General features: G+C 40.8%; 1 protein-coding gene across 3 annotated transcripts in view; it reads right to left on the bottom strand.

Moving 5' to 3' along the window:
• Positions 1-5,462: 5,462 nt before the first annotated feature.
• LOC137658392 (chitooligosaccharidolytic beta-N-acetylglucosaminidase-like) overlaps positions 5,463-12,500 on the bottom strand; it is a 33,717-nt gene continuing 26,679 nt past the window's right edge. For all 3 annotated transcript variants that reach the window (XM_068393073.1, XM_068393074.1, XM_068393072.1), the window contains exons 2-6: positions 10,811-10,909; positions 8,856-9,786; positions 8,091-8,237; positions 6,380-6,901; positions 5,463-5,906 (exon numbers count right to left, since the gene is read on the bottom strand). In XM_068393073.1, the coding sequence (XP_068249174.1) occupies positions 5,730-5,906; positions 6,380-6,901; positions 8,091-8,237; positions 8,856-9,786; positions 10,811-10,887 (1,854 nt within the window). In that variant the 5' untranslated portion in view covers positions 10,888-10,909 and the 3' untranslated portion in view covers positions 5,463-5,729. The remainder of the gene's footprint in view (positions 5,907-6,379; positions 6,902-8,090; positions 8,238-8,855; positions 9,787-10,810; positions 10,910-12,500) is intronic.

Here is a 12,500-nt window from a genome sequence, read left to right on the forward strand (position 1 = left end):
GTCTGTTGCGGCTGAGCGACCACTTGGGGAGTAGCGGGAGCCGGAAACTGGCGTTTTTGTTGACGCTGCTGGGGTCTTGGTTTGGAGGATTTCCTCTCAGGCTGAGGGCCTTCTTACTGAAAGGATTTCCTCTTGCGTGACATGCCCCACTTGTTGAGAAGGTTCCGATTCTCAGAGGTGGCTTTGTCAACGATCTCTTTCACCAGAGCAGATGGAAAGAGATGCTTACCCCAGATGTTGGAGGAGATTAGTTTCCGGGGTTCGTGTTTTATTGCCGCGTTGGCAAACACGAACTCTCTGCAGGTTCCTCTGGCCCTGATGAAGCTGTACAGGTCCTTCATCACAGTCACTAGGTGGGTCTTGGCAAGAACCATATAGAGATCTGGGACTCTAACGTCCCCGGCCATGACCTCGAGCTGAATCTGGTGAGACAGGGAGGCAGCTAGTCTCTTTTTGGTCTCTTGCTCCTGACGAAGAAGGTGGTCATTCAGCTTCGGGAGGTCCTCATTGAACTGACATCCAGCCACGTCAGGTTCCAGCTTCCCAACCGTGAAGGTAAACTGGATGTCTTTCCAGAACCTGTCGTCGGGGGGAAGGGCAAGGGAGAGAGGCCTACACTCCTCCAGGGTAGGGCAGGGCTTTCCTTCCTCCACCGCCTTCATGACTGCATGGAAGGCCTTTTCCACGAAGGGAAAGGTTGCAGAAGAGGGAGCAAGAAAGGACGGGTGCTTCTTGCTCAGAGCCAGCATTTTTGAGTTGGTAAAACCGCGACTCTTTAGGCATTCTGCCAGCTTGGCTTGGGCTTTTGAGTGATTGAAAACGATCACCTCTTTGGGCTCGGACCTAAGTCGGACGTAACAGTCCGGGTAAGCCTCGTAGTTAGGGAAGAATTCCACTTCTTCCAAAAGGATAGACCCTAACTTGTCGTTGATAAAGACTTTGCCAGTTGTAATTGGCTTATGCTCGGCGTACCTCCAGGGGTTAGACTCCGAGCAGGAAGGAAGGTCCTTAACCAAGATCTTCTTCGGTTGCTTCTATCCCATCAAACAACTTGTAATTTCTGCAGAATGCTTATTAAGCTTCTCGTCCATTAATGCCACCAATACCCGGATGGCATCTTCGGTGCCGGGCAGCAGGGGCTGCGATGCGGCGGAAGTAGAGGGGACTGGCTCCTCGACCACTACAGGAGCTGCCGGAGGTGGAGGGGCGACCTCGTCCTCCGAATCAGGGTATTCCACCTGATCTTCTTCTTCCTCCAGATCCTCGCCCATGAGGGTCCTCTCGGTGTTGTCGGACACGTCCGACATCTTCTCCACTTCGTCTAGATGACACTTGCTAAGCGTAGTCTCGATGTCTGGTTCGACAGGCAGTTGAACCAAGGGGATTTGATCCTGGGGGATCACAGAATCTGCTAATGCTTTCGGGAAAAGCATGACCCTCCTCTTCTCGCTGGGGAGATACGGCCCGGCGGCGTTCTTCTGAAAACCGCGCACCCACTTGCCCAGTTTCTCCCGAGCATTGTCCCTGGCCTCTGTGGACGGGGGTGTTGTCGAACCCCTCATCAAGGAGACCTTTGCAGATTGAGCAGGATACTGGATCCCAATACTTTAGGTTACCCTTCTTTGCAGTACAGGGGGCGTGGGTCCGACACACCCTATGCCCGTAGAAGTCCGGGCGGTGAACCGAGCAGAAGGGGCTCTCACACTTCAGGTACTCCTCCTGTAAAAGAAAGAGAACATGAGTACATGGAAAACAGAGTCATGTCTTACATTACTCTTAAACTTAAGATTCATTAATTTGTAGCTCTGTGGGTTATGTGAGCTCCGAATAGGTGAGCTAGAAAAGAAGTAGGAAGACGCATACTTGTGAATCCCGTCCAGCCAGTTACCGCGACCTTTTCTGCCGGCAATTCCTTAGGACCTGAGGTTCTAGAAGAGGGAATGGTATCCCTATGGGGGAGCCAATCTAGGCTTCCTTCTAAAGGAATTGTCTACAGAGTGGAGAAGGTCTGGAGTCATTCAGAACCTAGAGAAAAGAGGGGGAAAATAGGAGAAACCCCTATATGTATGGGAAGTTCCCGGTAAGAGACTGCACTGAGAAGCACAGAGTATGCTGGAAACATTGTACTGTACAATCATACAGCTCAGACACTGCCTTCAGGGTAAGAAACAGCAAAGATCAGTCTGGCTATATGGCTGTATAGGTCGACTGCCGGCACGGGCCGGCAGCCGGGGGAAGTGGTGCTTATCCCTGGAAGCCGCAAGAGCGTCGCCGGCAAGCCAGAGGCCTGGTCCGGCGGGGTGAATCCATCAAGGCTACACACTGAGCAGCAGAAAGGTAGGAAACACCTATAGGGGCGACCCCCGGCACGGCGGCCGGTCGCCGGCAGGGCGGTGGCCTCCGGCAGCCGGAAGGCTGTCGGTGTTGGTGAACCTAGCTGGGTACATAAGATAGAAGGTGTCTGAGAAGCTGGCGGCAGCGGCGGCAAGGGGCGGCGGCCCCCGGCAGCCGGCAGGCTGTCGCCATACGTAGTCCTCAGATAGGAACATCCTATGAAGTAGGAAGGTCACCTTGGGTGCTGGCGGCTAGCGGCGGCAAGGGGCGGTGGCCCCCAGCAGGTTGTTGCCTTAGGTAATCCTCAGAGAGGAACGTCCTATGGAGTAGGAAAGTCACTTGGCGTGCCGGCGGCTATCGCCAGCAGTCGGTGGCGGCAGTGGACCAGCACTATGATAGAAGAGAGAAAGATAAGGAGGGAAGGAGGAAGGATAATGTCCGATACCTAACCGGCTTCCCTCCGGAAGGAGTGTGCTCATGATGGGGGGGGGGGGAATATACCTATCATCCGGCAGCAGGGAGCCGGTAGACGGCTGGGTGCCTATGGTAATCCAAGGGAGGATCAGAGGACACTCTAAACAGGGGGGGGGAGGGTGATCTTCTGCCGGCAGGACGGCCACTAACACTACCCCATAGTTCGACTATGAGGGGGAAGTGTAGCAGAGCGGCTAGCCAAGCAGGAGAGCACAGCTTAACCTACAATTCTCCCTGAAGGGGAATTGTAGGAAAGCGGACAGGGGTGTGAAGGCAAGCCGACATAAAGGGATAGAGTGGGGGTAGGGGAGTGAGAGGGCAGAAGGGGTAGTGACCCTAAAGCTCCCAAGGAATGGGGGAATCTGTTTTCTATACTACCCAGACAGGAGAGAAGCGCTCTCCAACCCTAGGGTTGGTTAGCTCAGAGTAGGAACAGAACTGGTGTACTGTCCTAAACCATAATAAAACAGAATCCCCCAAGGCCTAACCTAAACCAGGAGATCTCCTCCTAGATTAGGGAGGGCTGGGGATACGTATCACTAGGCCACAGGAGGAAGGGACGTGTCCCAACCAAGAACAGTCTAGAGGGAAGAGCTAGGCCCTTCCACCTTCAGTCTCAGTCGATATCCAAAGGGAAAGGCGTTCCCTAAGGGTGGACTGGGATGAACGATAGGTACTCTGGGATTCTGTCCAAAATCCCTCTATAAACTATGGAAGGGAAGAGGGAAGAACTACCTAGCCTAACCTACCTGAAATTTTCCAGGTAAGGGGCTAAGAATAGCAAGGCTACCCAGCGGGAGGTTACCCTAAGGTAATAAGGGAGATAAGGAAGCTTACAAGGATCCCAACGCTGGGTTATGTGTGACATGGATGGACCAGGCACTGTCCCTTGTATGGTCCCTCGAAGGCGAAAAATATGTGCAACACTGAATCTTGTATATGTTTAAAAATGCCTATATCTTCATTAACATAACACTAGGAACACTATTATATCATGCAGAAGTAAACATGAACACTAGGCTGCGGCCTATGCTAGGCTGAAAGACTAGTATGGGGTCGGCTAACTAAGAGCGCCGAAAACTACCATCGGCATAATATAACCTATTCCTAATAATGAAGACTAAATAACTAATGATATTTAATTAGTTATAAGGCCGAGAAGGCTGTTCTGGCTAGCTAAATAACGATGCAAGGCGAACAGCTGCGCCGTAAAATGGCGCCTCCGGGAAAGGCACAGCTCGGCCACAAAACACAAGATTTTAGCGTAAAAAATCGTTACTCTAAAGCCAGAGCTTATCTAAACAATACAAGAACCTGGTACTCAACTTTCCAGAAGAAGGCGATGCAGAATGTTGAGACATTGCGAAGGATGCACAAGATTTAGGGAGATCACTGGGAACAAATAAGCTGATGGTGAGCTACCTAGAAAAAAAATGAGGACGGACGTGACGTCAGACAAGTATGGCGTCGGTTTGTTTACGTTGCGAGAACCGTAACAGTAACGAAGGTAGGGTAACTTTGGAACGGCACCTCAGTTACCTCGCCACCTTTCCCCTCGAAGCGTAAACGCTAGGTGGGGTGCAGATAGCCATGTGACGTGTTAATGCATGCGTCCCCTGTTGATATACGATATTCTAAAGGGAAACATTTGGGGTACTCACGCCAGAAGTTAGAATTCTGTGAAAAGCTTTAGCTTAATTCTCTGGGAATATTATGGTAGTCATATATATCCAAAGGAAGCTACTGAAGGAACCTTCCATCAGGACGACATGGCTTGAGCCCAATATATATATATATATATATATATATATATATATATATATATATATATATATATATATACTGTATACATACTTATAAATAGATTTGTGCATATAAACAAATATATGTATAAATCCATATTATATGTAAGAAATATATACATAAATGTATATATATACTGTATATATACTGTATATATATATATGTATATATATATATATATATACACACACACACACATATATATATATATATATATATATATATATATATATATATATGTATATATATATATATTATATATATATATATGTATATATATATATATATATATGTGTGTGTGTGTGTGTGTGTGTGTGTGTTGTGTGTACATAGATAGATACTGTATACTATAATATTTACCTTTTCTTCATATCAGATTATGGATTTAAAGAAAAGCTGACAAAATCCATTTCCCCGTTTATCCCTTAACTGCTGGACTATGAATGAACAATAAGTCCCAGCTCTTATCCAGAAGGCTCACTAGGAGCACAGCTAGTCATTCAACATTCCATTTTTCCCTTTTGTTTCCAATAACTCTTTCCACTAATTAACTATAGTCCATTATTCACCAGTTATCCTTCTGCTCATCATCGTACTTCTTTTTTTTCCTCGTGTAAACAGCTACATCCACACTCTTATTTCTTAGGAGAGAGTTAGTGCCTGAAATAGCTGAATTCATTCCCACCTGGAACGACACTGGCTGATATTAACTCTTCTTCTTCCACAGAAAATTTTTAGTTATTTTTTAGTTATCTATTTGGCATAAAATATTTTAATGAAGAAGTAGAGAGAATTGTTTTGTCTTAACTAACTCTTAATGAAAATATATTTTTTTTCAAATGAACAGACTGTTAGTGTAAAATATTTTATTTAGGATCTTGAATAATAAGTTTATCGAAATAATTGTTATCACATGATCGTAATTGGTGGTGAAAGGGATATTGAAGATAATAATAAGAATAATAATGATAATAATGATAAGAAGAGTTTTCCTTACATATGGTATAACTTCCTACAAGAGGCAATTGTTGTTTTTGAAGGCAAAGTGCCACAGGCAAATATCATTAATTATGTACATCAAACGTTTGAGCATTGATTTCAGTCCCCCTCCTCCATCTCTAAAGGTAACAAAGTCCTTCATTGTGGTGGCACCATTGTGGTTGAATTCGGTCAGCTTCAATACCTCTTTTGACCAATCTCTGCCTCTGATGGATCAGACGAACCTCAGCAGGCTCCCAGTTGTGATCAGGGTTAGACCACAGCCTCTCACCCAGAGCAGCGCTTCGTGGCCATAGCTGGAACAAAAAGGTTTAATGTAAAGTTATATTTGTGGTTACCTACTGGCTGAGCTTAGAAACATGGTCCTAGAGTATAGTAGAGAGTTATACTGCCTAAAAAACAAGTGGCACACTGAACTAAACTACGAACACTTAGTGATATTCTTACCCTTGAGTCGACTACAGTGTCATCAGCTTATTCTGTTGAGAGAGCCGCCTCTCCGCTGACTGAACTTAGGAACATGGTCCTAGAGTATAGTAGAGAATTATACTGCCTCAAAATCAAGTGGCACACTGAACTAAACTACAAACACTTAGTGAAATTCTTACGCTTGAGTCGACTACAGCGTCATCAGCTTGTTCTGTCGAGAGAGCCGCCTCTCCGCTGGTTGAGCTTAGGAACATGGTCCCAGAGTATATTAGAGAATCATGCTGCCTAAAAATCAAGTGGCCCACTGAACTAAACTAGGAACAATTAGTGAAATTCTTACCCTTGAGTCAACAACGGAGTCATCAGCTTGTTCAGTCCAGAGAGCCGCCTCTCCGCCTAAGACAAGCTTCGGGTCAAATGATGTGGTCAGATTTGTGGCGATTTTGAGAGGGCTGTTGTCGTAAACTTTTTGCCAGCCTTTGTATGGGCTGCACCAATTGTTTCCTTCACCAACCCAGGCACCGAACCCACAGTCGAGGTACCAGTGATCGTAGTTGCTGAAAATAACACGGAACTTTTTATCCAAAAGTTCACCAATCAGTGGGTCAACGCCTGTTGTCCAGATCTGAATGATGTAATCTTGCGCGTTCAAGTACTGGTCAGCACGACCAGCCTCCGTGAGGTGGGAAGTCCAGAGAATACCTGGAACCTTTTTCCCTTTGTTGGCTGCCGTGAGAAGTTGCTGCGACTTCTCCTGGAATACGCTCCACTGCTTATAGTAGGCATTATCATCCAGGCCATATCCATTCTCGGTCATCCAGTTGGTTATTTCATCTGTAGTGTTCCAGCAATTGAGATTGACCTGTGAAGTAAAGAATATTTAGACTTTTTTTACATTTTACATTTTTCAATACAAAATTGGACGATGCGAATGCCAAATGTTTTGCACATGTTTTAGCTAAACAGAAAGAAGTGAAGATAGTGAACCTTAAGACAAAATGATTCGACTGACTTTGATTGAAAAATGGAATTTGAATCTATATACAAAACCGTGAAGCCACAGCAGAATTGTTTCAAGTGGCAGTCTATCAAAAGCTAGTTGAAATTCAATGTTAAGTCCAGTACATTAGAGATACTTGCATCTAATAAAGTCTTTCTAAATTGCCATAACCGAAGAGATTGTAGATTTAGATTTCTGTCTTTTTGTTATTGCCACTAATATTTAGTCAAAGAAAATTTCCTCTTCCATGAGTTTATCAAAAAATATAGCTAATATTTATTATACTCTTCAAGAAAATAAAAAATAGATCCTATTGACTGACTACTCTTTCTGTTGGTCTCTGCTATAGAGTCTATTGCTACCACGATAATTTGCCTCATAAAATTGGAGTCTTATTAAACATGAATTACATAATTCATGTAAAATTGAAGTACCTTAATGTTAGATTAAGAAGACAACTATCAGAACAAGACTCTACTTAGCATATAACATCTTCAACATTCTTTCTTGATAATAGCGTCTCATTTGGACAAACCTCTCAGGTCATCCTTAAGACAATTCAGAAATATATTGTTGGTGTGGTTAAAATACTCTCGAATTATAACAACAAGCATATAAACCCATGTGTGATTGGTACAGCTAAGTGAAGAGATACTAATAGTCATGCCTTCTCCATCATGAGGATCAATACTACAGAGAATTCTAGAAGTGTTATACTAGCTGGGACCAAGTTGTGGAATGATCTTGAGTTGAATTAGTAGAACTTCAAAAGTTCAAAGTTGCAGCGAATGGTTTCATGTTGAACAGGCTGATATAAGTCTTCTTTTATAGTTTATACATGAAGATCTATTTTAATGTTGTTACTGTTCTCAAAATATGTTATTTAGATTGTTCGTTACTTTTCTGGAAGTTTATTTATTTCCTCCTTTCCTTTCTCACTGGTCTATTTTTCCCTGTTGGACCCCATGGGCTTCTAGCATCCTGCTTTTCCAAGTAGGGTTGTAGCTAAGCTAATAATAATAATAATAATAAAAATAATAATAATACTGACCTCATCACCTCCGTAGTGGAATAAATCAATTGGGCTGAAGAGCTCCACCATTTCTTTGTAGATCTGGCCAAGGACGTCATACATTTTAGGGTTGGCGAGATTCAGTTGGCCACATGGAGGCTCTACGCAGTAGGATTGCCATGGTTCCTAGGGCAAAAAGGAATATAAGTAAACGGAGAAGATATTTAGTAGAAATGTCACGTTTCCTTATCGATGATGCTAGTACTTTAAAAAGGAATTATTTCAGAGGTAAGTAAATGTAGTGTCAGTAAAATTTATCTTACAATAACAGTATTTCTGTTTTATAAAATTATGTTTGTTTCAAAACGTCTTTAAAATTGTGATAATGGTTGTAGGAAAAAAATCAGTCAGATAAACATAATTTGAAAATACATTTAAAAGGTCATGCTTATATTAAGAAAATATTTCTAATTGAAATGGATGCTTATAGTAAGCATGCATTTGTTATAAAAAGTGGTATCTGAAGCTACAAAGACTTCTATACTAATTGGGCCATTCAAATTAAGAAAGTATAAGCTTTATAAGTCTTTTGTAGTAAAGAAGATTTTCAAAAATTGTACCAGTGCCAAGAAAATATGAAGTGAAGCAGGATGATCTTTGGCAAGGATGATATTATTATGGGTGAAAATACTTTAATAAAAACTTCTATGGAAGATTTATATCATGAAAAATATTCTTTCAAAATGCAGTATTTAAACGACAGTAGATATTCTTCCAAAAGAAAGTTATTCTCATCATTCTCACCCTATTCACGCAGACAGCGAGGTTCCCCAAGCCGTTATGTGGTCCCCACTGAAATCCATTCCCAACATGAGCTGGAGCATCAAATTCAGGCAGTACTCGAATGCCCCTCACCCGTCCATAATTAACAACGTGTTTAACATCAGCTGGGTAGTAGATCTGACTCGAAGAGTAGGCTCCATAGTATGCCATTTTTGGGAGGGATGTCAAATAAAGTGGGAAGGAGTGGGAGTCTGTAATATGCCAGTGGAAGGTATTGAGCTTGTTGGCAGCCATGGCATCTAGAGTACGTTCAATGGCTCTGACCGAGATGAAGTTTCTAGAAGTGTCCAATAGAATTCCACGGTACGGGAACGCCGGGGAGTCGCTGATCATGGCACTAGAAACGATCATGAGAGAACCGTCGATTTCATCGTGATCAATGAGCTGGGAGAGGGTCTCCAGGGCGTGACGGGCCCCGAAAAAGGATGCCGCAATTATCGTTGCCGTAGTTTGGTCCCCATTGGTCAACACTGCTAGCGTGTAGGACTCATCGGTTTCCAGAGTCAGTTGGGTATCCATGCCAGAAACAGTGAAGTCAAGGAACAAACTATGTCCAAGTATTTTTGGGTTGTTGATATTTTTCCATAGATCCATTCCACTCCAATATCTTGGGTGGTACTGTTCTATATTTTTCTTGAAGATGGACAAAGCCTCTTCCAGTAGGTTTGACACCTCCGGGTGAGCCGATATTCTCTGACTGATATTCTTGGGGAGGAACTTAACCACTACCTTCCCCAGCTCAGCAGAGTTAGGCTTCGGCCAAAGAGCTCCATGCGGGCCGCAAGTTAGCTTGCATTCAGCCAAAGTAGTGAGGCCAGAAACGCCTGAGTTCTCTTCTTTAATACAAGGACCACCTTGAGGGCCACATCTATATCCCCATGGAGAAGGCAACCTAGAATGAAAAGAATGTGCAAATTTTAATTATTCTGACAGTGCACACATTTAAATAGAAGCCTTAATGAAAGGCATTTACTTAACAAGAATTTTTTTCAGACATTCAACTGACTAAATGTTAACACAGAGAAATTGTCAAATATTCATGAAATAGAAAATAATCAATTACTCCATTGCCTTAGTTATCTTAAACATTTCTTCTGTATTGTATGTATAATCAATTCATGTGTTGGGGTATCTTTATTCTATATTTTTTATCACTTTTGTTCTTTTTAAAGATTTTCAAGGCCATTCATGAATGCCAATGGACAAAGCCATTACTTTAGCAAGCAAGACAGTGCCCTAGAGACTAACCAATATGATCAGCGCCTAAGCCCTATATCCCCCCAAGCAAGGATCAGGGAGGGCCGGGGCAATGACTGCTGACGACTCAGCAGGTAGACCTATAGGCTCCCCCAAACCTCACCCTCCTTAGCTCACAGGGATGGTGAGAATGCAGACATTAAAGGATCTAACGAGTTTGAGCAGGAAATAATTTGCCCTGTTAAGACAAAGCGTTAAAGTCTTTTTGCTCTACATAATTAAATGAAGTAAATACTTGCTTGAGTTTCACACTAGCTTGTGTCTCTCGTATCTTGAATATTTGACAGCTTATGTTTATTTGTCGTTCTACATAAAAGAGATTTAAGTAATACATGAAAGATTTATTTTGATGTTTCTGTCCATTACTTCACTTGTAGTTTATTTATTCCCTTATTTCCTTTCCTCACTGTGCTATTTTTCCCTTTTAAGCCCTTGGGCTTATAGCATCATGATTTTCCAACTATGGTTGTGGCTTTTGTAATAATAATAATAATAATAATAATAATAATAATAATAATAATAATAATAATAAGGATAATAATAATAATAATAATAACAAAAATGATAATAATAATAATAATAATAATAACAATAATGATAATAATAATAATAATAATAATAATAATAATAATAATAATGATAATAATAATAATACTTACGAGAAGAAAGCCAATGATTGCTGAACAAGAAGTAGTATACAAATAAATTGCCCGAAATGGGCACGTATGCCGATCATCTTCAAGGAACAGATGGGCAACCTGAAATAAAAGGAGAAGAAGATTAATCATATATATTGTATGCATATATATATATATATATATATATATATATATATATATATATATATATACATATATATATACATATATATATATATATATATATATATATATATATATATATATATATATATATATATATGGATAAATATCAACACAATATCGTGTTCAAATAGAAATAAATTTCTACTTCATACTTGGGATCGAACCCTAGCCCCTTCTAATGAAAGGCGAGGTCGCTTCAAACCATGCCTCTTGTGGCATGGTTGGAAGCGACCTGACCTTTCATTAGAAGGGGCTAGGGTTCGATCCCAAGCATGAGGTAGAAATATATATGTATGTATGTATATATATATATATATATATATATATATATATATATATATATATATATATATATATATATATATATATATATATATATATATATACATAAAGATATGAATATACATGTATATGTATACATATCTGAATACGTATACATTTTCATTGTTATTCTCTTTGACGAAGGAGTTTCTCCACATCTGAAATAAACGCTCTTAGGATAGTATTTCTTTTAGAAAGACTAACTATATAAATACACAAGCACACACGTAGAGAGAGAGAGAGAGAGAGAGAGAGAGAGAGAGAGAGAGAGAGAGAGAGAGAGAGAGAGAGATGTAGACATTCACATCAATCTACTCACCGTTCAAAAGAAGAACTGGAGAGAACACTACACACAGCGTCTTAGTAGACCGGTTGCTAGTGAACAAGTCGTTCAACCCATTTTTGGGGGGTGGGACCAAGTATTAATCCTCCTAGGGGACCAATGACCCTCCTTGGGGGAGACACGCCCCAGGGTACGGTGACACAAGTAAGACTTCCTCCCTCTCTCTCTCTCTCTCTCTCTCTCTCTCTCTCTCTCTGGTAAATTCCTTCAGGTGGATGAACTTAGGAATTACGTAAGTGAACTCAGATGACTGGCAGAATTTACCGATTTCTTTAGGTGTGCTTCACGCAGCAGTCTCTCATGTATGAAATATTATATATATATATATATATATATATATATATATATATATATATATATATACATCCATGTATGTTTATTTGTGCTGCATATACGGGTTTATATATATAGGCTGAAGGAACGTAGAGAGTAGAGGTCCCCTTTTTGTTTTGTTTCATTGTTGGTGTCGGCTACCCCCCAAAATTGGGGGAAGTGCCTTGGTATATGGATATGGATGGATAAATATATATATATATATATATATATATATATATATATATATATATATAAATATATATATATATATATATATATATATATATATATATATATAAATATATATATATATATATATATATATATGCATATATATTTTTTATATATATGTATATATATATACAAACACCCATATACGTTTGTGTGTGTGTGTGTGTGTCTGTGTATGTAGAGTTGTCATGTGTATTTATATGTAGTATATCAATAAGAGTTTATACAACATAAATACAGGCATATATATTACACACATATATACATCTCTCTCTCTCTCTCTCTCTCTCTCTCTCTCTCTCTCTCTTTATATAT

Source organism: Palaemon carinicauda, chromosome 19 (genome assembly GCF_036898095.1).
Source record: "Palaemon carinicauda isolate YSFRI2023 chromosome 19, ASM3689809v2, whole genome shotgun sequence".
Lineage (NCBI taxonomy): Eukaryota > Metazoa > Arthropoda > Malacostraca > Decapoda > Palaemonidae > Palaemon > Palaemon carinicauda.